Source organism: Alligator sinensis, unplaced genomic scaffold (genome assembly GCF_000455745.1).
Source record: "Alligator sinensis unplaced genomic scaffold, ASM45574v1 scaffold512_1, whole genome shotgun sequence".
Taxonomy (NCBI): Eukaryota; Metazoa; Chordata; order Crocodylia; family Alligatoridae; genus Alligator; species Alligator sinensis.
In genome coordinates, this window is record NW_005842063.1 from 1,527,821 (window position 1) to 1,553,798 (window position 25,978).

Here is a 25,978-nt window from a genome sequence, read left to right on the forward strand (position 1 = left end):
AGGGCACGGCCTGCGGGGGTCCTGTGTCTGCGGGGTGGGGTGACCCCTGCAGCGACCGAGTCTCCCCCCACCGGCACCCCTGTTCTCAGCCAGATCCCCAATGGCGCGTGCCCGCGTCGTCGCCCTTGGGGTCCACCCGGCTGCTCCCTGCCCACCGCTTCGTTTAGCTGGAGGGAGTCCCGGGCTGCTGGATCCGGAGGTCTCGGCTTTCTGACTTGGGAAACTCTGCTTGGAGCAGACGGGAGCCTGGCCTGGGAAGGGAGCTCCGGTGTTAGCCCTGCCCGCCCTGCCGGAGTGGGTCGTCCGTCCAGGAGGGCAGTGACTTGGCTCGCGGCCCTGGTGCAGCTCTGCCAGCGCAGGGCAAGAGGGGATCTGACAAGTGGCAGGGGGGAAAGCAGAGGACGAAGGGAGGCATACAGAAGTGAGTCCCACAGGACGAGTCAGTCAGGGGATGATGCTGGTTGATGTCTCCTGCATCAGCTAAAAACATGTGTGTGTACATATTATATATATATATATATGTGTGTGTGTGTGTGTATGTGTGTGTGTGTATATATCTATGTGTATATCCCAAGCATGGGATCCAGCCCGCAGGGCCCAAGGGGTTGCGCTCTGCTGTACTAGGGCTGTATGAGCCGTGGTCAAATGGACAACTGTGACCACATGCAAGCCAAGAACAGTGCTGAGCCCTGAGGGCATCCGGGTGGGGTTGCCTGAACATCTATAACTGTTGCTTCAAGAGAAGAAGTGCCCTGTCTGGCTGGCTTGTTAGGAGCTCTCAACACACTTCTCAAACGGGGTGGGTAAACTGAGGCACCTTGTGCTCGAGTGATGTGCCAGGGGGCCAAGAATGGCCCCAGGTGCCTGGTCTAACCACTAGACCCCACTTCCCCTTCCCTCTTCCTCTTTGTTGTAGAAATAAGCCTGTGTTCAGGGTCCTGCAGGGAGCTCGGCTGGGATGTAGTTGCTACAAGAGGCGGCTCTCTTCCCCTCTGCTAAGGGACAAGAGGCTGAAAGGCTCGGTGGCTTTTTGTGAATTAAGCTTGCTATCGCACTGGGCAGCAGCGACTGCAGTCCTAACTGCTTCTCTGGAGAGGTGGGGTGGAGCCAGTGGGGTTTCCTGGCTCCCTCCATCCCATCCTCCCAGTTGGTAATTAAATTGCTCATGTTTCCCAGCATAACCAGAGAGGGACAGGCTGTTCCAAGTGCTAGCGGGCTCCCGACAGCGAGCGTCATGCATTGTTTCATAAGCCGGACTGACGTGCATCGGGGCCGGGAGGACCCCAGGAATGGGGAGCCGGGGGGATTGTCCAACTTCTCAGGACTCTCTTTCAAAGCAAACAGCCGGGAGGTCTTGAACTTTTCAAAACAGCTACAACAATGTTCTTATTGCAAGCTGCCTCCTATCTGTTCCCTCCCGCCCTGTGGAAAGGGAGAGGGCACAGAGGCACCGTGGCCTCATCTGGCTTTCTCTGGGGCTGAGAAGTGCTGAGCGGCGCTGGGGACGGTGTGCAATCAGACCACTGCTCCCTATAGCACGTCCGGGACAGTCGTTACCCTCCACGGGGCACAACAGGCCCTCCAGGAGATGATGACCTGTTCAGCGGGGATCTTAATCTTTGTCCCTTGGTTCTGGAGCCCGTTCCCACGTGAAATCTGGCTGGCATTGCCGGCTCTCCTGGATGAGCAGGGCAGCAGATTTAAAACTTGGGAGCCCCCTGCTCCCCAAAACACAAGGCCCCAGGTCTGGAGCTAGAGGACGGTTTCTTTTAGAAGCAGGGGATGCAGGTTCACCGCCTCGGCGGGCTCCCCCACTGAGAGGCGATGCAGGCCCATGGTGGAGTGCGTCTGCTTTGGGTGCCCAGTGTGTGATCCATGAGGCTGCCTCCTCCGGGGCTTTCTTATCACTGCTTTGATTCTCTTGAATAACCCTGAGCTCACTTCAATGCAGGCGATACCTATCCTACTGTGGCATTAGTCATCCCTCATAGGGAAGAGGAAGGTGTCAGTCAAGGAAGCGTGAATGGAGGAAGTGGTGAGGGCTTTGGAAAAGTGGGGGTGACCTCCGTCCCCACCCTGACCCGCCCACACACGCTATTGTCATGTCATATGCAGGTTGTAAAGGCAGGAAGCAGGGGCCATCTGGCTATGAATCTAAGCTTGAGGCATGCAGCCTGCAAAGGGGCGCTGCGTGACTTGCAAATTGGTGCATGACACTGAAGTTGCACTTTCCCTTTCCTTTCCGTTCCTTTCCTTTTCCTTTCCTGTAAATGAAGAGCAATAGGGCTGACACCAATGGGGGAAGACCCTCTTGATAAGCTGCTGGAGGCTTACAGTGAACAGGTGAAAGAGCCGGTCACACGCTCAGGGTCTAAGCACACAGGCTGGACTCGGTCTCTGATCTCTACCTGTATGTCTCGCCTAAAGATCAGAGGTCTGTGGAGCTGGGTGACACACAATGCAAAGAGGCAGCCCTTGGCCCCGGGGAACATAAAGATGAGACAAACAAAGGCTGGGAGAAACTGTGACCCTGATTTCTGGACAGAAGGAACCGAGGCATAGAGAAGTTCGATGATCTGGCTGAGATCTTGCAGGGAGTCAGTAGTCAAAGCCAGATCACCCCCTGCCCCAATCCAGCGGTCCGGCTGTAGGGGGATGCTGCCCTGACTCATGCGGTTGTAAGTCTGGACCAGCCCCGCACGTTTCAGTGGAGTGATGCTAGAGTCATTCCCTATACCAGGGCAGGCTGAGTCCCCCTGGTCTCGGCTGCTGAGCTCTCAGGGGGCAGACGAGCACTTGGATGGGGGGCCCTAGGCTACCTTTGAACCCCACATGCTTTAGGGCTGGTGCTCAAACATCTGGCAGGCTTGAAAGCGTGGCCGATTACCTAGGAGCAGTTGACAGGCTGCCGCCCGGTCTGTGCTTCGGAGATCCCGGGCTGGCTGGCTGCAGCAGCTCCCCCGCGCCTTGCTATTTTTAAAAGCTGAATCCTTTGCTCGGCACCTGCTGGCGGGAACGTTGTGGATCAGCCTCACGCTTTCCTGCACATGGTTGTAAACATGAGTAAGGAGGCCCAGCAGGCAGCAAAGTACCTCCAGAGCCAAGGTGTGGTGAGGTCGGGGCCTGTGCCAGGAGCCCAGAGCTGGCGGTGGGAGAAACAATGTGTGAACGCCCAGAGATCAGCAATTCCTTCTGCTTTATGCCACCAGAAGTCCTGTCCTGTGGCCTGGGCTCTCCCAGCAAGGACGCCCACGGTGGCGAATTCGCCTGGGACCTGAGCAGAAGCTCTGCGGGCTTTAAGATGTGGCCCTCGTGATTGATTTGGTTCCCCTATTTTTGGCCACCTTGTCTTCAAAGACCCCGATTTATTTTTTTTTCCCGGGGAGTTAAGCGTGGCACCCAAATTTCATAGACCTGTAAATGTTAAGGCCTCATCTGACCTCACCCAGACAAGTCATGGTGGCAAAACCTCTGCAAATCTTGGTAACCAGGAGTATTGCAGACCCTGAACGTCCCCCGTCTCCTGGATCAACTAGGATCACGAGTGCAGCTGGCTGAGCAAACAGCTGTTAACTGAGTGACTAATCCAGGCAGTATTACCTGTCCAACCTCAACTGTGCACAATAATCTATCACTGTTTTAATTAAAACAGGCCAGGTAGAAAAGGCAGCAGTTGTATCAGCTGGTTGATCCAGCAGATAGGTCTGGTAAATATGCAATAATTAACCCTGTTGGATGTAAGATTACTTCTGGGTGGAGACCTGAGTGCAGCATAGGCCTGTTACTGAAAGAAGAATTGAAAGCCATTTTTTTGTGTGTGGAAGCGAGACAGCGTTTGCCTGTGGCCATCATGGGACTCTGACGTCCCTGCTTTCAAGTTGAGTGAACTTCCCAGCCCTTCTCAGCGTGGCCCTTCTCTCAGCCCCACAAAGGGCTCCAAGCTCAGGGCAAGGGCACTTGCGCTCCCTCATTAGCTGCATCTCCATCAAGACAGTTTGCACGTTGAATATGAGTGTGCAAGGTGGGAGTACCTCACTCTTCAGCTCTCTCATGGTCTCTGCCTTAGCCAGTGCACATTCACCGCTGCATAAATACTGCGATACTGGGAATGTGCCTTGAGGGGGAAGGGGAAGCTGTAGTGGAGCATGGCCACGTTGGACCCGAAAGCAGGCTGGTGCAGAGGCCTTGCTGCAATTCATCCACTGCATGGTCCCCAAGCATGTCCCATTCAGGGGTGTGCCCTGCGTGTCGCGGCTCTTCCCAGTACAGAGCCGCAGCCGGAGCAAAACGCTCCTGGATCCCTACGGGAGCTGCTCCGACCAATTACACGTGGCTGCCGGGTGGGTTCGGGGGCTTTTGCTCCCATGTCGGAGCACCAAACTCATGCTCGACTCCTCAGCTGTCACTCGGGCTGCGTCACGTGTGTGACTCTGGTCCGTCAGCATATTTTCAGGTGAAAACAAAGGAGGTTGCAGGGGAAATAGTATGTTGGCCCGCGGCTGGGTTTACATTTGCATTTTCATATATGTAAATAAGCTGTGGGCACTTGGGTATGTTCCTTCCTTCTGCTTGGTTTTTCTTCCTGACTATCATCATGAAAATGAGGGTTTGTCCTGTAACAAGGACTTCCTTTCTCCTAAGGACTAGTTGGGCATTGCAATTAAATCAGCACTGCCAGAAAGCAGAACTGCTTTAAAAACCTCTGCTTTCTCCACTTTCAGATCTTCACCATAGATTCCTTTAGGATGAATTTCCCCCTTTTGTTTTTTTTTTTTTCTAAACGGGGGCCAAAAAATACTGGAATCAGTTCGTTGTTTATAGTCTTTCCAGATGGCTTTCGTATGCCGTAAAGGATTCTCCGCCCCCCTCCCCTGCCTTTATAAGTCACCTTTTAAGTGTGCCCGTGCAGACAGCTGGAATGTTGTTTACTTTGTACCCTGGAGAGCAGGATCCTGCCAGGTGCTGAGCCCCTGCCAGGTGCTGGAGGCCGTCGACACCAGGCTGCCTTCCCACGGAAACAGCTTCTGTGCGACTGTTTCCAGCCAAAAGGAAAGAAGATTTCCAAACAGCAGTGACATCTCTCCAGCCCAGCCCCCAGCCCCGTGCTGTACCGGGGAAGCGAGGGGAGGAAGTGATTCAGTGGAAGCAAAACTCCCCTGTTGCGGGGCGGGGTGTCGGACCTGTTGGTACAGGCGGCAGCCGGGACATTTCTGTTGTACGTGTGGGATGGTGACGGGGAGTCCGTTTTAAGAGCCGGGGATCTTTCTACTGCCTAGCGGCACTGCTGCTGACTGCCTGAGCCGAGTCCGTTAGAGGTCAGTTCCTGTGCTCTTGAATCCCTCTTGTTAACTACTTCTTATAAAAAGGATTTGGGGAGGGGGAGCCGGTGCTGAGAGGAGCCTGGGTCCCTTTGAGCAGGTGGGAGGGTTGCATCGGAGCCCGGCCCCGCGCGGTGTGGTCCTGTGCGGAGATGCTGGAGGGAGGTACTGGTCCCACAGGCCCCTGGCACTGGGAAACCCCCCTTTTGGGCTCATATGGGATGCGCTATGTCTGCATGTGTGCTGTGCCCCTTCCTCTCCCCCCTCCTCCATCCAGCGAGGCGGTCAGCTCTCCTGGGCTGGGACCATCTCCTGCTGCTTGTCCTTAGAGGGGTTTGCCCAATGCACTACTAAAATCAATCAGATTAATAACCGGGGGGGGCTGGGGCTTCACGGTGACTTCCCCTTCCTTAGGAGAGAATCAATTGGCACAGGATGGGAGCTACAAGGTAACGGGAATGTTGCCCACGGGAGATCTGATTCCCTATGAGTCGGAGCCAGGAAGCAGCAGGAGTGATGTTTTACAAGGGGTTATTCAACAGGCAGGCAGTTCAACACGGAGATTTGGGGCCAAACAGTGATTCTCTGGAGTTGAGGGGAGTTTCCCACTGGCTTCCCGGGGACTCCCACCTAGCATGAGCCGAGTCCTCCTCTGGTGAAAGCACCCATCGGGGGTTTCTTTCCAGATGGGTCCGTCAGCCGTGTCCCCAAAAGAGACAGGGAGGGATCTTTCCTATCATTTCCTATCATAATGCACGGACTCCCCTCCCCTCTCCATGTGCCCCACCCCAAAATGGGGCACTCGGAGCTCGTTTGAGAGCCTAAACATTGCAGGGGGAAAGAAGGCTTTGGGCGCTCCACCTCCCCTCCCTGCAGCAGTGGTTTTGAATGTGACTTCAGATTATAATTTACCGGCATCGCAAAAGCAGAAGTGCAAATCCACAGCGAGAGAGCGTGGAGGCTGCGCTTGAAAGAAGGAACAACTTTTTGGAAGGGATCTGAAACAGCCGGCACGGGGCACTCCCACGGCTGTTTTACTATGGGCTGGTGTTAGTCCTCTGAGCAAACCTAACCAGAGGTAGATGCCCGCATGCTGACTCTGCAGCGTAACACTATTACAGCCTGGTTTTCTATCAGAATGGACTTTCTCCCCAGGCGTGACTGGAGCATAAATCTCCTAGAGTCGGTGTCTGGGAGGTGACATGTAGAAGTGCCTGCGATTTGGATCTTCCCTAAGGAAGTCGGGAGTTGCACCCACGCTGAATCTGGCCCCTCACCCTAGCACCCCAGCAGTGGAGTGATATAAATGCCCAGCTGGGGAGTGATTGCAATGCAAGCCGCAGTCTGCCATGGTTGTAGTGCCATTTCCCTTCAACAGAACCAAAGGGCCCAAACACCGAAATAGGAATCGCTTCCCTGGGCACACCGTGGTCCCCCTGGCAAAGAGATTAGCAAGCTGCTTTGGCTACCAGTGAAATGCAGCAACCTCTGGGGTCTGACCGAACTGCGACCGGTGCACAACAGTGCTGCAGGCGGTGTTTAGGAGGGGACAGCTGCATCAAGCAGAAACTGCCAGGTGGATCTAGGTTGGGTGTAGAGTCGTTAACTGGCAGGCGGGCATCTTGGTGAGGGAGGGGAAGTCCCTGCGTCTGTGGAGGTCAGGCTGGTCTTATCATGGAAACTCTTCCTTCCTTGTTCTCAGTGCTAAAAGGCATTAAGAGGAGCTAAAAATACCTTCCTCATTTGCCATCCATGCTTTTGCATGGGGCAATGGTGGTGTGGCACTGCATGCGGGCAGAAGTGAGGGTAGGCTTCCAGGAGGGGCAGGGGATGGCAGCTGATAAGGGGAAACACGAGACCTCTGTGCTGGACACTGCGACATGGCATGGCCCTGCTCTTCCCTCCTGGCATCGCTTGGAAATAGGATTTGCTTCTGGGGGAGATGCTGCCGTGCAGCTCTGCCCTTTCCCAGGGGCTCGTCTCTGGCCGCAGATCTTTGTTGTGCGTCGGTCGAATTCTTCTCGAGAGTCTGTTGTAGCCGGGGGTGGGGGCTGCGACCTCCGAATTCTTCAGCCTGACCTCTGCCGCGGTCCCCTGCGCTGCCCGCTCTCTGAAGCCGCAGACTAGCAGAGCGCCAGCGGTGGGAAAGCTGTTTTCCTTTTGTTTTTAAGTATTTCAAAGGAAAACAGAAGGGGAAGAGAGAACTGGAGCCGCATGAAACAAATATTTCCAGAGGCCGCTCTCATTCTCTCGGGCCAGCTGACCCGGGGTGGGAGGCATATGTCCTGGGGCAGCGCTGGGATGAGAAATGGAAGGGAGATGGGGTCTGGGTTAGTTCAGCTGAATAAACCATCCAGCAACTGGCCGAGGGTTGCAGCAAGCTTGCTGCTGGCCTGGCCTGCTGGGCTCTGAAGAAAAGGGTGCGACCCGAGTCTGACTCTGTGATGCTGAGATTTAAGGAGCAGAGGGAACTGGGGATGCACGGGATGCTGAGATTTAAGGAGCAGAGGGACCTGGGGATACACGGGAGCTCTTTGAAGCTTCATCTGGTAGATGCCAAGGCTACGAAGGGCTCAAATTGCCCTCACAGGCCACCCAACAAACGCAGTAATCTCTCAGGTTATGGCTTTGAAGTGCCAAATTTCAGCAGGTGCTTAAGAGTATCCCTCTTCAGCTGGGCATTTAGCTTATCCTTTTGATCTTAAGTGAGCATTTCCTTGGCCACCGATGTCAATGTGACTTAAGCTGACTAGTGTCAGACCTGAATCAGGGCCTTATTAGACAGTCATGAACATAGTCTCCCTTCAGGCAGCTCAGCAGGCAGCCCTGGCAGGACGATGAGGATGGTTTATATAAAGGAGCCAACAAACACCTGTTGTGAGTTATTCCTCTCCTCCAGAGCTGGTCTGTAGACACTCTCCCTGCCTAGGTTGCCCAACATCTTCTCCCTGCCTCATTCAGAGAGGCTTCACCTGTCTCCACTGATGATCCTAAATATAAATCTCTAATTGCAGTGAGGTCCGAGCCTTGAGGGTTTTAACCCTTGTCTCCTCAAAAAGCAACTGTGCTTGGTCCCTGGGACTAGGCGTTGTGGTACGAAGGGAAGGGCGGGTGGAGGAGATGAAGTGGGTGAGGGGACCAGACCTTCCTGCATCCCAACCGTAGCTTTTTGGCCCAAGGAAACTGAGCCATTTGGGCCCCAGCTGGGGACTGGAGGCCTGGGAGCACGTGCATTGAGGACGGGGCTGGCCGTTCTCCCTGGAGCCCTGCAGTGGAGCTGGTCTCGGGAGATGGTTTCCCTCCGAGTTGGAGGTTGGATCTAAAGGTTGGTGCTTGTCAAGATGCTTTACCAGCCTGTTTCTAGGCCTGGAGCAGGTGCACGACACAGAGAGAGGTGCTTGGGAACACCCTGCCTAAAACATGCCAGTGCTGTGCTATGGATGGACCTGCAAACCTTTGGGACATCTCCCTGCTTATGAGAGGAGCAGCCTTGCCTGCTTGCTTCCTCGGGGAACGGTGGCACAAGGAGCCCTGAAGGAAGCATTACGGACTCTCTTGCCCTTTGCATGGGGAAAGAAAAAAAAAGAGCCACTTTCTGCTCATACTGAACAAGGAACTCTGTGGCGATAGGGAAAACAGCCTCGTGTTAGGCTCATGCAGGCTGGTCCCGGGGGTCCAGGCTCAGAGAACTAGGCCAAGGCAGGCAATCCCAGACAAATGCTGGCTGTCCTTTCTGCTTGGCTGGTTTGTTACCTCTCTCTGAGCTTAGCTTCGTTGCTGCACCAGACCTCGGCTCTGGGGCAGGGTTGCGGTAGGAGGAAGTGGGAAGGGCAGCGGGAGAATGCAGCATTGTATTGCTGCTCCAACCTAAGCCAAGGCAGCGTAGCAGCTCCCATAGTACCTGCCTGATGTCTCGCCCTGGATTCCCCCCCCGGTTTCCTGCTCTTCTTTTGTACCTTTCCCACCTTGGGGCCTCCACCCTCCAAACCCAGACAGGGAGAAAACGGAGGAGTCCACAACTTGCTCCGCAGACCCGGGGCAGGGATGAGGGTGGAAACGCCCCCAGGACCTGTGTGAACACCAAGAGACTGGAACCAGCAAGCCCCTGAGGAAGCAGGGAACGAAAGGAGGAATTGAGATACAGGCCGGGGAAGGGACTGAAGATAAGGCTGGGGCTGAGGGGAAGTGGGCAGCAAGGAGACTGAGGGCCAGCAAAAAGCGGAAGATAACCACTGTAAATGCAGAGCTGGTAGGCTCTTGTGGTGCAAGGTCTCGTGGACGGTGGGACCGCGGCAGACGGATGAAGAGGGCTGAGAGTCTCTTGGCTCCCGGGTGCTGCGGGGGAGGAGAGTGAGTAGGTAGCTGGGTTAACCTGGGTTTGTTACTGCCCGTGCAAGTGTTGTGCCACACCTGGGCCCTTCTCCCCACCTCCCTTTGCCTCCGTCCCAGCTGGCACCCGAGTCCCACCGCCTCCTGGGTACCGGTGACCAGAAGCGCATGAGTAACAGAGCCAGCAGAGGATGGGCCAGCCCAGCCCAGCCCAGCCTTCAGCAGCACGCGGCCCTTGGCTCGGGGTCTGCCCCGCTGCCTGCAGCCTGCCTGCTCTCCCAGCACTGGCCTCTCGGCACCACCGGAAACCGCTGGCAGGAGACGTAGACAATAGCCCCCAGCGCGGCAGAAACAAAGGGGGCTGCACCCCGTCCCAGCCCCCGCTCCCTGCCCCAGAGCCCTGACACGCGGGGCTCTCCTCCTCTGGGAGCCTCTAACAAGACCCTTCTGCGGCTCCCCCTGCCCCGCTGACCTCTCCCAGCCTCTGTGTTGGACCCAGCTGGGTCTAATACCTGACCCAGCCATCTGGTCCCCAGCCAGGGAGAGTCCGGCGGGAGGGAGCTGATCTATCACAGGCATGGCTGAAACCAGCTCCCCTTAAAAGGCCAGCCAGCTGGCGAGATGCAAACCCCGGCTGCAGCAGCAAACTCCGATTGGGAGCACAACTACACACAAGCAGCGGGGGTTTTAGTTGAGGGGGCATTAACAGGAACAAATGAGAGAGATTGAGCTGTGTTGGTCTGAAGACGGGCAAAAGGCAGGGGAGGGTGACACTTTTTATACTTGCATAGACTCGCCTCGGACTTGCAGAGAGCAGGGATGCTAATAGAAAGGAATAAAGTTATTTAGATACAGAGATAGGGAAAGGAGGAAGAAAGGGGGCCGCGATGCTGGGGGGGGGAAGGTGGGTTGAAGAGATCAACAGGAATAAACAAAGTAGTTGAGCCCCGAGGGCCCTGGGGTTATAAAAGCTAGTCCAGGTAATCTGATAAGAGTCCAGAGCCCCTGAGACCGTGCTTGCCACAGTCTAGGCTGCGGATGACGTCTTGTTCCACAACTTTGCAAGTCAGTTTTTAAACGGTTGTTGTCTAAGCCCAGCTGCTCTGAGATCAGCGATGGACAGTCCAGGGACGGGCAGGTGTTCTGCCGCCGGCCGTTGTATCTTTCTGGAGTCGATGCCAGATTCATTTTTGGTTTTCCACATAGGCATCGCCCCGTTTATCCAGCGTAGACAGCGGAGGGGCACTGCGAGCAGGTGATGGCAGCTGTGCTGGGAGAGAAGCAGATGTGTGAAGCCCAGATGTTGCAATCCATATTGTTTGGTCCAGTGGTGGGGGGGGTCTGTGTTGGCGAGGGGGCACAGCTGGCATCTGGGTCCATTGCAAGGCCTGATGGCTTGTGAGCATAGGAGCGGGGTAGTCCCTTGCTGGAAAGACCCTGTTTGGGGTTGGGGGGCTGCGTGGAAGCCAGGACAGGCGTTGCACAAGGCTGCCTGGAGCTGGCTGCCATTTTCCAGGAGGCGTCGGGGGTCACGAGTGTGGTGTCCGAGGTGCAGGGACGATCAGGCATCATGCGTGCTGACGCTTGAACCACCCCCACTCTTTGGCCAGCAGAGCTGGCCCTTCTCCTGTGAACTCCCTCGCACTCCCGCTGAGACTCCTTTTGCATAAGACACTGGCTCACCCTCCCACCCTAGTTTGCTGCACACTCCTGTAGCAAAGGCCTCCAGGCTTCCCTCCCCCAGAGAAGGAGGGGCTGGAAATGCACTCATTTGTCCCCCCCCGCCTTTCATTTCCAAATGACCCGGGGGGGGGGGGGGAGCTAAGCTTGACGAGGCCGTATTAGCTTCCGTGAGCTCGCTTGGAAACGTCTCTGCATTTTTCTCCCCTTGGTAATTTAATAGCATTAATGAATTGAAGAGAAGAGGATGACTTTTTCCCCCAAGGACATGATACACGCCGACAGCTTGCTCCTGTAACTCGAGAGACCTTTCTGCCAGGCAAACACCTGGCTGGCAGGAAGGCCGTAGCACCATCCGGAGAGCAGCGCAGACAATAGCACAGTCCAGTGTGGACGGCAGCTGCCCGGACTCCTGGGTTCGAGTCTCGGCTCTGCTGCTGCCCTGCTCTGGGACTGCCGGCAAGTCACTTGGTCTCTGTTTCCCTTCTTGCACCCTGCCTGCCTAGAAGCTGTCTGTCTGCCATGCAGGGCACACTGAGGCCTTCACGGGTGTCTGCAATGTAAATCATGCAGAGGCAGGAAATTGCCTGCCCGGCTACTTGACAGCAAACCTGAACCGGGCCCTGGTAGTTCGTTAGTGATGATGCACCAAAGGGGTGACGTGGCACTAGGATGCTCCAGCCAAAGCCGGCACCTTAGTTCAGTGCCTTGCTCTGCCCTCCTTCACACGCGTGTTGCAGAGACTGGATGACTTTCATCACAGCCGTCATGAGGCAGGCTGCGCTTGAAGCTGGAGCTGGCTGTGGTGCAGCGGGTGGGTGGAAGCTTGTCTGCTGCGGATGCCCGAGCTACTAATGCAGGGTGCAAACCCCCAACTAGTCCGTCTGCTGCATTGAGACAGCCCGCTGTTTGGGGTCAGGCCAAAACGGGCAGGTCTCCTTTGCGGGGAGAAATGGGTTCTGTGTTGAATGCTACGTTTTGCTGCCTCTTCCTTTCAAACACCATTTCACAGCAGAAACTCCAAGGGTTTCCTTTCAGTCGTAGCAGAGCTCAGCATTTTTTGAATGCTTCCTCCAGTGTTTCTCAGTTAGCAGCATGTGATGCCAGGTCCGGAAGTGCCCACCACCCACGCACACCTGCTAAGCAGTGGTGCTAGTTTCTGTGGTGTAGCCCTCCATCGCGCGGCAGCACACGTCTCCAAATCCCTAGCAGTGGGCTCCCGGGGTGCAGGAGGTTGTGGGACCAGAGCAGTGTGGCCCCAAGGCTTGGCAGGATCATGAAGCCAAACTAGGGGTGCCAAGCAGGCAATTAACCACTCAAATATTGTCAATGGATGGGTTAATTGGCTGCATATTTTTGACCCGTCAAAGATTATAACAATTTTGCAAGAAATACCATGGTTTGTATAGGTTTCTTCATAGAAATATAATTTTTATTGGTTTTTGACGCATTTCTTAATGGACAATTTAGCTTTTTCTGTGTATTTTTTGGACCTATTGGCAATTTTTTACCATATTCAACTGATATTTGACCAGTCAATTGACTGAACTTTATTTGACCAGTCAAATCCCCAACCCTAAGCCAAATTGACGTTACCTGGAAACATGGCCAGCTGCCAGTTCGCTTGTTGGGAGCCAGGTGTAGACAGACCGGCTCAGACCAGGAGTCTCTATCCTCCGGCGTCCTGGCTGACAACGGAGCCCATGACCTGCGCTCCTGTGGATTTGTCCCATCCAATTAGTTGCTGTAGACCTCACTCTGACCATTGCAGGCGCTGCTAGTTCCCGGTGGGCCTCGGCTCCTCATCAGTGCATGATACATAGGCCTGTCTGCACCAGCTGCTTTAGAGGAAGAGATGCTGCAGTAGGAGCTTGTGAGCTCACCGGGACCAGGGGACGTTTCCTCCCGACCCCCAGTAGCTGCAGGCTGGCACGTGCCCTGAAGCACGACGCTGAATTCCCCTAGCAGAGCTCCTGCCTTTTCCCAAACTTGTGTAGAAGTGCTCAAACACTGTTTTTTAATCCTTCCACGCTCGTGGATAAGGCATGAGACAGTCAGAAGAGCAGAGGTCTGTTCCTGGCTATGCCACTGACCTGCCAGGTGCCCTTGGACTCACTACATCCTCACTCTGTGCCTCAGTTTCCCCTTGCTTAAAACCCCGATGCTGCTGCGCCTGCCCTCCCTTGTGAAACAGGTGTGAAAAGTGGTGTATTGGAGAGAGGCCTTCCCGGGAGCTGGTGGGAAGTCCTTTAATTGTGGAAAACACTTTAATCCAAAGATCATTTGTGTCTGAGGAATTAAAGGAGTGAAACTTGGGGCTTGTCTAGACCATATCCACAGCCAGGTCCAGCTTCTTTGCACAGGAGAGGCTCCCTTCACTCTGCTCCCCAATTTTAAGATGCAAAGAAGAATCAAAGCCTTCCTTCCAAAAGGGATCTTTCCCCCTATGGCTTCCTGGCTACGTTTCTCCGACAGGCTGCCGCATTGCTGTCCAGGGTCGTGAGCGCCTAATAACTCTGCTGAGAAAGTGCACGCAGGTCCCTTCCCACCCAAAAAGCGTTTGAGCTCCGTTCTGCGAGCCGTGTGCTCTAGCGGTCGTGTCTGTCGCTACCGGACTCGCTCCGCAAAGGTGCCCCTGGCAGGATTAGGTAAAGTCGTGAACGTGGCCGGCACGTGCGGCCACCCAGGGAGATCCAAAGGGTTCTTGCATTTGGAAAATCCCGCAGACTGGTGGCCCTCTCCCTAGTTACAGCAGTGGGCTGGTACCTCCTAGCAGAGGTGCGAGGACGTGGCCAGGCGCCCGGGGCAGCTGCCGCCGGTGGGAGCAGGTACTGTCACTGCCGTGATTAGGCGCCTGTGGTTTTTCCGCCCCCTGCCCCACTCTCCACCCAAAGTTGGCACCCGGGGCGGCTAACCCGGTTTCCCCACCCTAGTTCTGCCCTTGCCTTCCACGCATGAGAAGGCAACACAAGAGGCTGTGCCAGGAATGAAAGGAGCTCTTCGGGTCAGCGTTTCTCACCTCGCCTGCCCTCCTCGCGATGAGCCATGCAAAAGCCCTTGGCGTGAAGCTGGTTTTGCTCAAATCCCAGCCCCGTGTGCGATTCCTGTTATCGCGAGGCCCTGGGTACAGAGATGTTCTCGGCCGGCCAAGGCCAAGTACCCCACTTCGAGACCTGTTTCCACATGCTTTCCAAAGACTTTGCTGACAGCTCTTTAGGGAAGCCAGGTGCTGGGAGTGGGTGGGCGGTTTGGAGCTAGAAAGCAAGCAAAACACATTTAACTCTGGCACGGTTTCAGAGGAGAGTCCTCGGGGCAGGTAGGGCTGAGTCAGATCGGTTGCGATTCTGCCGGCCACCGGGAGATGGTCTCCTTGGGCTCCCCACCAGAGCCTGGACTTGTTGGGTTCGCTTGAAAGATGGGTGGGAAGTGAATCGAAGCCAGAAGAAGAGAGAGGGGGGCAATAAGCCCCATCTAGGCTCAGGTAGCAGCAGCTTCGGTGCAAGTGAGGCCTTTGGGGGGGTTTTGAATCTGGACCAGCCGATGGAATTGCAGACGTTACCGTCACCACGTCCTGCAGCCGCCTGGGCTGGTTGTGGAGGTCTTCTTTACATGGAGTGGACCCACCTGAGTGAAATCTGGGCCCCAGCAGCCACGGTTAGCCACATGTTTGGACTTCAAAGATTGCTTTGGCACCTGGGCCAGTTAGCTGTACGGGTGAGGTTTCTCAGAAGTGGGCTGTGCTGGCCTAACTCCATTGCCATGGTGCTAAAGCTTCAATGGGATGCTTCTCCTCCATGAAATCCAGCTTGCCCGGCCCATCCTTTATCTTGGCCAGAGAACAGAATGGAAAGGGAGAGCACAAAGCCCGGGAGAAAGGGAGACTTGTCCCATCTGAGGACACGTGGATGTTTATCTAGTTGGCTGGGTGGAAGAAATGCTTAGAAATCAGACCTGATACACATGGGTGATGATCGGGGGGACGCTGATAGGCAAAGCTAGTGACCCCGCAGCTCTCCCTGAGTCTGCCAGGCATTGGGCTTCGTGCCGTCGTTTGCAGAGAGCTTGTCAAGATGCATCTCGTTCCTCCATCCACCACACTTGAAACAGCAAAGTAAGATGTGGGTTTAGTCAATGAAAGTGCTGAAGGTTAGCATTGCTGCCCGGCCTGCTGTGGGGCGCAAACTCAACGACCTGGACAACGGAGGTGACTGACCGGGAGGCCCATGGATGTCCTTCCAGCAGCTCTGCAAACAGCAGCTGTTTAAACTCCCTTCCTCCTCGCTGGATGCAGCGTACCGACTGGTTGGCAAGGATTTGCCAGCAGTACAACCCAGCAGTTGATCTTCTTTTTTTTAATCTCATTTTTTTTTTTATTGATTCATTTGTGTGTGTTTGCAAATGGGATAGTACTAATGCCGTCATGCTGCTGCTGGACTCTGTACATGTAGAGCTTCTCATCGATCAGTTTGGATCCAGCAAATCAATGGGAAGAAAGAAGAAATGAGAAGGTTTATTACTGTTTTTAATTAAGCATTCTGGTAGCAACAAGGCTGTGGTCTGCAGTCGAGATCTTATTGCCCCATGGAGACTGGGCCATAAGACGTTTAAGAGACTACTGCAACAGCCAGCAAAGAGACAGCTTCAAGGGGCCTGCAGTTTTGCTGGCTGAGAGAGTGGAGAATACAGCAGATTAAGGACTTGAGAGACCCCAGGGTGCTTTCCTAAGGGGTGACTTGAAAGGTACGTTCCCTCCCTGTGCCTCAGTTTCCCCACCTGTTTTGCAGTGTGCTTTGAGAGGTTCTGTGAAGAGCGGAAATCTAAGCCTTCGTCTCAAATGAGGTCAGCGTGGTTTTCCCTTTCTCACAGGTCTTTGTGCATCTATGCACGGAGCACCTTCATCTCACTTGGTGGATAGCGGTGGCGTGGAGAGGTCTTGTGTTGTGTTTTCACTAGATTATTTCTTCCCCAGAGGCACAAAAAACACACGGCATGCTTTAGCCTGTGTTGGATCCGTTTAGTATGGCTGTTGGCAAGGAGCAGTGACATTTGTATGTAGTCATTGTGCTCAGCTTGCATTTTGTCAGCTCTCAATGGAAAACCTCACTGGGCTCCATCCGAGCCTGCGATACAGTTGGACATTGTCCTCCTCCTCCTCCCCTTGCCACTGAAAGGCGAATGGGCAGTTTCAGGTCACGGCTCCGGGCGCCCTTGATCTCCCAGAGCGGACGGAGCTCTGCTCCCAGCTCGATCTTCTCCTGGGAGTCACCGTTGGAAGGGGTCAGTTGTCAAACCGGCTGCTTCGGTTTCCTTCCCTTCGTGCGGCCCGGTCGCACTGAATTCATTCTGTATTGAGATGCCGAGAAGAAGCAATAGATCATTCGCGGCTCCGTGGCATTGCTGGGCTGATGCCTGGGGATTACAGTTGCCCTGGAAAATAAAAGTAATCTGATAATTGGGGGGCAGATGTTCCAGCAAGGAAGCCTGAGGTCTGGATGAAGAGCTGTGCGCGCGACTACTGTGCTTTGCACAGGGCAGGAGCAAGAACTGGACCCCTGCGAGCACACCATCGCATGCCTGCCTCTGGCTAATTACAGCCAGGATCCAGGATGTGTTTCATGATCTGCAGGGACTGTCCCAATTATTAATTGTGCAATTGAAAATCTGGCTTCTGTCGAGCAAGTGGCTGAACGGGAGCCAAAAGATGTACAAAGGAATGATAATGTGGAACAAGCCAGAGCCAGGAATGTCTCTCTTGGCGGGGTATGAAAGCTCGCTTGTAAGTGCTACAAGCAGCCCGGCTGGGTGACAGCCGCGCAGCCGGCCCTGCTGGCATCCATTCCTTCTTTCCTTCCCTTTGCAGTGACCACTGGCAGGGCTGGTTTGCTTGAGCAGAGGGAGAAACCCCCCTCACCTTTCCCCACCTGAGATCAGGAAGGGGAAAGCTGGCGGAGACCCAGCCTAGTTAGCTGGCGAGAGGGTGAGTCACGGTTCTGCGTGCCCGAGGGGAAGAAAGCTGGTGCCACTTCAGCTGTACTGTTCCCTAGAAAACCCGAGGAGGGGCAGATTCTGCCTCCTCCCTTCTTTTATCTGCTGTCTGCTGGCTCTCGTGTCCATATCATACTTTCCACTTGTGTGCGTCTCTTCCTTGACGCTCATGCATATCCCACACCTGCCCTCCCACGCCGGCTCCCATTTCTGGACTCCCTGGCCCGAGCTGCACGAGGCTCAGGTTTCTCCTGTACTAGGTGTCTCCTTGTTTTGCAACCGTGACATCGCTCGGCAGAGACCGGGACCGGAGAGGCTTCGTTCTGCAGCTTCCTACCCCTGGTGTGACAGCCGTCCAGCAAGCGATGGGTCTGGGCTGGAGGGGGCCTTTGCAGGACCATGGCCTGACCTGCTGGAGAACCAGGGTCCCCAGCCTCCTGCAGCAGGTGTGCTCTGAAGAGTGAAGGGCCTTGGGTTGAATTTAAAAAATGGGCTTGGGAGAGAGAGAGAGTTAGGCAGGGCCTGGTGGCACCTTAGGGACTAATGGAAACAGAGGGCCCTAGGTTGCTGGCCTCTGATAGAGGTGCCAGCATGGGATGAAGTAGGCTACACCCTGCCTTCCTCCATAGGAAATTCTCTTCTGTGTCCGGGCTGTCCAACTGATGGCATGCGAGGGTTTAAGTTACAGCCCCCACTGCATCCCTCCTTCCACCCTGCATCGTGTTGCCGGTACCAAGCCCTGCAGCGCGTGGACCCGGGGGCAGTGCAGAAGGTGCAAATTCCATTTATTCCAGAGCAGAGCGTCCGCACCGGACCTTGTACCAAGGCGGCCGCAGCAGGATGGTTATGCAACGCGGATTCTGCCCATCTGCTTCCCCAAGCGGACAGGCTTTCGTCATGCTACGTACGCAACACTGGCCTCTCCTAGTCTCAAGCCCTCTCCCAGGATCCCACCGTGCAGGGGCGTTGTCAGGACAGAAATCTGGAACGGCAGCAGTGCAAAAATCAGCGTAATGCTAAATGAATAAACAATAGGAGGGTTTAATCCAGGGGAATCTTTCTGCTGAAGTGCATAGAAAATCCCTCCCATTAGAGATGGGGATGTGACCTTGAGCTGGAAAAGGGAAGGAAGATCTCTTGACAACTCCGCTGGCGTGGATGCTCTCGGTTTTGTTTTCTCCTCCGGCCGATGGTTGCTGTCGACGGCCCGGTGCATACTTTCATAGTCAGTATGAAACTAGCTATGAAAGTGTGCTTACGCCCCGGTTGGTTTGAATGGGTGACCTTGGTTGAGGTAGGAAAATGGAGCTACTGATTTTTTTGATTTTTTTTTCCTAGGGTTTGACTGAAACTTTGGAACATAAGTACTAGTCAGGGGTGGTGTTTTCAGATCAAAATCATTCATATTCTCCCACACAGTGACTGGAGGTGAGGAGGTTAATGGTGTTGACACCACATCCAAATTGGGGCTTATCAGGGCACTGAGATAGGGAAGGGAAGTTCCCACCTCCTTTTGGCTATTGTTTCAGTCTCCCTCCAGACATGAGTGCATTGATTTGCTGGAGGCTTGGAAGGGACTTGGCTTTTGGTCGGTCTGCTTCTGTACGGCGTATCCTGGAGGACACGGCCAGCCTGCAGGAAATTGGCAGGAAGACACTAAATCTTGGGAGTGCGTAAACTTTCGGCTGGGCTCGGTTTGCATTGTCGCTGCTCCGAAGCCGAGGTTCCCTGGATTGTGTCACCAGCTCGGGGAACGTAACCAGCGGGTGCGTCACAACGAGCGCAGTCACTGCGCTGCGCAACAGGCCGAGCTTGGTGGCGGTGCTGGGACCGCGGCGTGCTGCACAGCGCGGGAGCAGGGTCTTGAGCTCGTGCCCTGGCCTGCGACACACAAGGCTCATGGTCTGTTCCCAGCTCTGCTATGGAGTGATGGGAAAACCACTTTCGTCCCCTTGTGCCTCGGTTTTCCCACCTGTAAAATGGGAGCAACAACACTCCTTCCCCCCCACCCCATCTATAGAAGATGAGGGCTAAGTACTTATACTTGTATAACATAGCAAGAGTATACCATGGTTTGTGGACATGGCTATAACGTGATCAGTCCCACTACAGCAGCACGGCTAGTGTAAAAGGGACCAGTGGTATGTACAACCAAGGCTGTTTCTGGCGCGCTCTCCCATGTGTACATGGGAGCAAAGGAGGCACAGACCAGCTTCCAGGCTGGAGGTGACTTGCACCCAATCCCATTACCCACGGCCCGAGAGGAGCGCGACACCGCGTGCACCGTAGGGCAGAGGTGCGCCCGCCAGCGAAGCTATGTTCCTCGGGCCAGGCCAGCTGGAGCCGAGCCGGTCTCCGAGCTGGAAGCTGTCTGTCACATACGGTATCTTTCTCCCTCGGGGCATCGTGTAAAATCCAGCAGTTTCCACTGAAACTCAGCAGCCCGGCGGGCATGTCAAGACAGCCTGGCGCCGCCAGAGATAACGTGCCAGGTCGCTGGGTCTAGGCCAGAAGGTTGGAGGGTAATGCTAGGCCTTCCTTTCCCCTCCGGCCAAAGCCAAGACCAGCTCATCCTTGCTCCCTGTTCAGTGCAATTCTGTCGCCGGTGCAGGGGGCTCACGGGAACCTGCCCGATTTTTGTCCTAGCCGCTTTAGCTGGTTAGCACCAGGATCTGATTCGGTCTGGCAGCACCAGGGTGCACCGATCCTCGGGGCTACCTACAACGCTCCTTTGCTAGCAGCAGTATAACAAGGCTCAGCACCCTCCAGTAGACCAGGCTGATTCCTCTCTGTGGGGCCGAGTGGGCAGGACTGAGCTGGTTTCTTTGTCATGGGTGGGCAGGAGGGATTTGCCAAGCCTTATAGCAACAACTTCACTGTTTGATGTTCTGCTTGAGATGGATCTCGGGATTGTGCCGGGCTGTCAGACAGAGTCTCCTGTCTGGACCGCTCCAGCGTTATGCAAACCCGGCAGGAAGCCGAGTGTTAGGTTTCTCATTGTACCAGAAAGAGCTGCTCAGAGGAAAACCAGCTTTGCAGCAATCGCCAGGGTTGTTTTCTCTCTGAGTCACACGCATCTCGCAGACAATGCTTGGCCGCGCTGGGTGCCCGGATGGTGCCAGGCCGAGAGGCCTGAGCAGCCGCCGTGCTTTTCAGGGAAGGAAATGGGAAGGCACAGATAAGCCCCACTGCTTGTCAGCTGATGGGAGCAGAGCAACGGAGACTTCCCAGAACGCGAGATTTCCACTTGTTGTGATGAGCGCTCTCTCAAGAGCAGGCGTCGCGGACGCCGGGGAGGCAGCGCACGCTACGGAGACACGGGCTGTTTTGGAAGTGATAAGAAACGGGCCCTCTGCCAAGCAACGCTGGGGCTGGGGTGGGTGTATGCTTTTATTGCAAACACCCTTCATCAGGCGCCGGAGAAAAGACTGTAAAAGTTCTCCTGGATAGAAATGAAAGATAAGGAGCACATCCTTTTTGGTCAGCTCCTGAATTCACCAGTCTCCCACATTTCAGTCCCAGTTCCAGCTTCCTGGGGTGTAACCTGCCTGGATCCTGGGTGCAAGGCTCTCTCTAGGAGGCCGTTGGGAAGGGCTGCACGTCACAGCGATGTCTCACGTGATGCATCTGGGTTGGCAGAGCCTCTGCATTGGCAGTCGGGGGGGAGACAGCAAAGCAAGACCTCTGGAAACGGAGCCTGCAGCATTTCAGTAATAAAAGTCAGTACGCCCAGTGCAGATCCGGCCTGCAAGGGAGACCTGGAAAAGGGCAGTGGCCGGAGCGCGCAGCAGGGCTGACATCAGCCCACTAAGCCTGCTCATACAGCCCAGGAGCGGGGCAGCCAGGTGGAAGCCCCCGCGGACCAGGAGGCTGCATGCAGCCCACAGGAGCAGGACGTGCCTGCAAGGGCTGCCACGGTGCAGCTTAGGAGCTAATATATCCATTTCCGGCTGTCAGCAGGTCCTTCTCGGTTTGGCATGGCCGCCAGAGGCAAACTCACTTTCTAGACAGCTCTATATATAGAGGTCCCAGCTGATATTCTGCCCTGAGCCCTCCCAGAAGCACAAGGCTTCCCTTCTGTGAAAGAAAAGGCCTTTTTAGGCTTTTTTAAAAAAAAAAAAACAACCTAGCATCTTAATTCAGCAACACGGTTTGTCTGCCTGGGGAAACTGCGGGGCAGAGCTGTCACACTATAATTATCTCTTTGTAGCTGGGCCAGCGGAGCTGCCTGCCTGGATCCCATCATCGCCAATAAAAGAGACTTTCTTCTGACAACATGGCCCTGCTCTGGTCGCTTGTATTTCAGACTAAGGTGTCTGCACCAGGCGTGTGACTGGCAGAGCTGCAGGGCTATAAATATACCAGCCCGGCAGCCTCCCCAAACCTGAGTCATTCTGCACACGCCTCTGACCTCTCTCCTTGCAGCTGGCTCCACTGGAGCTTGGTTAATGGCTGCAGGCGGTAGGCATCTGCTGCACCTGGGTGCTGGCTGCTTGGCCGGCATCTGGCAGTCTCTGTGCTACCAGGCCAAGGCCTTCTCCACATGGCACTCGCTCTGCGGCAGGCAGGAAATGTTGCTGGAAAATAAATGCTAATACCATTAGCCGCTCGTTAGATGGTTATTTAGTGGCAGCCCTGAAGAGGCACCAGCTGAGACTGTGCATATGCGGAAGTGTGATTTCCACTGCAGCAGAGCCCAGGGGCTGTGGGCACAGGACTCGGGGTCCTGGGCACCTGGATCAGTGCTGAGACCATCCCTGCCTGCCCCCGGGTCGCAGAGCTGACCCTCAATTCAAAGCGATGCCGTAACTTGGGCACAGACAACATCCAAGTGGAGCTTTAAATACTGAAAAACATAAAGCGGAGGCAGTTTTCTGTGGCTTTAGCACGTTGGGTAGGGAACACCCACATCCTGCACCTGCCTGTCACAGATGCTGGCTCAAAATTGTTGCTATTAAAGACCAACCGGCTTTTGTCATCGATTTTAATGCTCGCTCTCTCACCCTGGGAGCATCACTTAGGCTTTCGTGCCAACGTTTCCCCAGGAGGTGCAACTCCAGGCTGGGGATTTGTGCATGAAGCTAGGAAATGCAGTGAACGTCTTGGAGGACCGGGGATCCAGAAGAGAAGCCCTGTTTGTTAAAGTATAAGCATCTTACAGTGATTACACGCTGGAGGTTCTGGTGCAGCATTTGAATGGGAGGACGGGGGCTGAAAACAGGTTACAGCGTGTGGAGTCCGTGACTTATGCTTTCGTATTGAATCCTGCCATTCGGTCCATCCAGCGGATTGTGCTCAGGATTTCCCTCTATAGCCCCAATCCTGCACGCTGCTGCAGGGGATCCCGTGCCTCCGCGGACAGTTTGACTAGCCCCACCTTTGTGGACCAGCTTGTGAGATTTATGGCAGCAACAAGACTTCGCAGATCGGATGATTCTGCCTCCGTGAGTGGTTGGTTTTGGCCGGCGTGCCTGTTCCTGTGTCATAAATCAGAGACCTGGACAATCCACCGCTTATTTCCAGCAGAACTTTTCCTTTGATCTCCAACTATTTCCTATTTACACCCTGGTCTTAATATTTATCAACTTTCAAAGAGGTGGATTAAGTGAACTGCATGGATGTTGACAACCCTCTGATTAACAGTAGCAGCATATTAATAACGTGCTCCAGAAGTGTGTGAGCCAGGAGGGAACAGACCTTGGTGGGGTGCCTGGTTATTAGTCTTGTAAAAGGAGGATGATCGGTGCTGTTGCTGGGGGGGATTGGACAAGTAATAGCCCAAGTCACCGGGTGAGGAATTAACTCCAGCTGCAACATCCTGCAGGACATTTAAAGAGGCTGAGCAAAGGCAGCTGCTTGTTAGAGCGGAGGCAGGTGTTGTGCAATATCAAACTCGTGTCTCTGCATCTCTCCGCTCCATTTAAGCAGGCAAGGGAGTGTTTATGGGTCATGTGGAGTGTGGGGGGACGAAGTGCCCCAAACCCCCAATAACTACAGCCTACTAAAGCCAGAGATCCAGGTTAACGCTTTATTAGCAGGGCTGGAATGGATGCATCCTGGCAGCCGGCTTGTTCAAATCCCCGTGTGCTGGGAAGTGCATTTCAAGCCCACAGCTGGGAGTTAACGTGGCTCCAGGCTATGTCCACATTGCAGACAGAGGTGTGACTGCAGCAGGGGTAGATATAGCCACACATTAGCTTTAAATGAGCTAGCTCCCAGACCAGTGGCAGGATCTTTATCGTGCTGGCGATGTGAGTCAGCCTCCTGCGTCTGAGCGGGCCCTGGATGCAGCTGCGGTGTAGCCTGTGCCATTAGCTCAGCTGCCACGGGGACCTGAACCAGCTAGTCCTTGTGCTGCTATCGCATCTCCTGAGGGCCGGGCGGTCAAGCTTGTACAGACTGGGAAAGGCCTGGAGCTGAGCTTGACATGGCTACAAGCAGTGGGCTGGCTTGGGAGTCTGGCCCTGGCTTACGGGAACAGGAGTCCTTGCGCTGCCTGGCCCAGGTGGAAGCGATGCCCGGGTAGGAGAGGAGGCAGTAGAGAGTCCAGGTCTGTTGTGTCCTGGGCAAACTGCTCTCTCGCTGTCCCGTCCCTAGTCCAGGGCTTGGGGTGAGTGGGGTGGGCAGAGGGAAAACCTTTTATCGGGAGCAGGAGCAAGTCCCAGAGGCCTCACGCTGAGCTTCTGCTCGGGGCCCAGGCAGGCAGCGGGACGAGAGGGGTCAGGATGCTGGGGCAGCCCCCGGATTTGGTCTTCGTCAGGCGGTGGTAGTAGCGATAGGCAGAGGGGTAGGACATGTCACAGAAACCAGACGCTCCCCAGATGTTGGACCCACTGGGTGGGAGAGCCCAGCCGCCCCACGCACAGACCCCGGCACGCTTGGCGCACAAGAGGAAAGGTCACACGAGGATAACGTTGGCACTCGGGCCATGACAGCTCCTAAAGCATCTCCCTCGCTACCTTCCTGCCTGCTGGTCCCCCATTTCCTCGCCATCCTTCCTGGGAGATGAGTGGGAGATGGGGTTGGAGCAGGGGTGGAGCTAGCCCGCGGGAAGAGGGGTGGCGTCTGAAGCTGTGCAACAATCCTCTGGCTCCTGCTGTGGAATGTAGCTTTACAAACTCGGGCAGACTTTATTTTACTTCCTGTTCTCTGGCTCCGTCCCCGATCCTGGGTTTTGAAACGTGACCGTCTGATGTTCTCGGGCCGGGCTGCCGCGGCCCCTCGCTGCGCAGGAGACCTCCCCGCTGAAAGGGAAAGTTTCCTTCAGGCTAACAGGAGGGTTGCATGAGAGATGTGGGGACGGGGAAGGTTTTCTTGGCAGAGGCCGGGCTGACTGCTCTCGTGCCTCTCCGAGTTCCTCCGGCTCAGACGTGTTGGGTAGCGTTATCGCGAAGCCTCGTGGAGGATCTATAACGTGGCTGGGCGGATGTCCCCGCGCCAGCCCGGCTCATGCTCCCGGGCGCTGGTGCACTTGGACTCTCCGGGAGGGAGCCGCGAGTCCGAGCAGGGGAAGTTGCCCGCAGTTACCTTTGCTCAGCCGCTCAGTTGGTAGCAGTTGGGACTGCCGGCTCCGGGGCCCCCCACTCGGTACCATGAGCAGAGATCCTGCACGATGGGGCTCCAGCCAGCAGGCCCTGAGCTGATGCGCCAGCTTCCCGGCTCGCAGAGCAGTGCCTGGCTGGCGGGGCAGGCGCCTCTCGGTGCCCCGGACCATGGAGGTGCTAAGGGAATCTGTTCTCCATTTGACGTTTCAGATGTCGACCTACAAGCGGGCGACGCTGGACGAGGAAGACCTGGTGGACTCCATCGGGGAGGGAGAAGTTTACCCTAACGGGATCCAGGTAGGTGCTCGCGCCCGCAACACCTTCCTCTTTGCATGTGATGCAGCTGCCAGCCAGAGGCAAAGGGGGACGTGACTCACAGCAGGGTCGTCCTGTATGATTTCCCTGCCACCACACTGGGAAGGTGGAGGATGGAGCCCTGGTAGGTAGGAAGGAGCTCCCCCGCTCCAGTGCTGCCTGTGGTCCCCTGCCAGTCCCCTCTGCACTTTGAGCTGGGGGAGGCGAGTGAGCCCCGTGCCCCTAGAGGCAGCTTCCACCCCCAAAGCAGGTGGGGTGCTTTGGCTCGAGTGACAGGTCGGTAAACGTGCTTCTTTGGTGGACAAGGTTCTTTGGGTCGATGTGATCTCTTTCATTAGACGCACTAAATAGTTGGAAAAATTGTTCTTTGCAAGCTTTCAGGCACAAACACCCTTCTTCAGGCCTGCGTGTGCACCTGGCCTGGGTGCTAGGCCTGGTGGAAGTCCCTGCCTGTTCACGCTGGGCTGGCGGTGGAGTTTGGGCAGGTCTCCGTGGCCTCTGGTATGGGCGCGGGGACAGTCTACCCACTCACAAGGCTGGACACATGCGGGTATCCCTGAACGTGAGCCACAGCTGCAGCGGCAGACTGAGCTAGGACTGCTTCCAACAAGCCACCTGGGCTTTCCAGGTTTCCTGACAAAGTCTCATCAGCTCTCTTGGCCAAACCGATGACTCTCACCTGTCCCCATTAGCCCAGAGCTCTGGCTCTTGTTGGTCCCTAGCCTTGGATACAGCGGCCTCAAAGCAACACCCTTTGCAGGCTGACTACCCCTGCTGTAGCACCACTGGGTTCCCCGCCAATCCCCC

General features: G+C 55.4%; 1 protein-coding gene across 5 annotated transcripts in view; it reads left to right on the forward strand.

The window, feature by feature from the left end:
- The window catches only part of ECE1 (endothelin converting enzyme 1), a 57,789-nt gene that overhangs the window by 715 nt on the left and 31,096 nt on the right, over nt 1-25,978 (forward strand). For 2 of the 5 annotated variants that reach the window (XM_025203715.1, XM_025203712.1), the window contains exon 2: nt 25,067-25,153. In XM_025203715.1, coding sequence (XP_025059500.1) covers nt 25,067-25,153 — 87 coding nt within the window. Of the gene's footprint in view, nt 1-5,035; nt 5,316-18,486; nt 18,607-24,489; nt 24,565-25,066; nt 25,154-25,978 lie in introns of those variants that run through there. The other 3 variants (XM_014519740.2, XM_025203713.1, XM_025203714.1) reach the window with 3 other exon arrangements.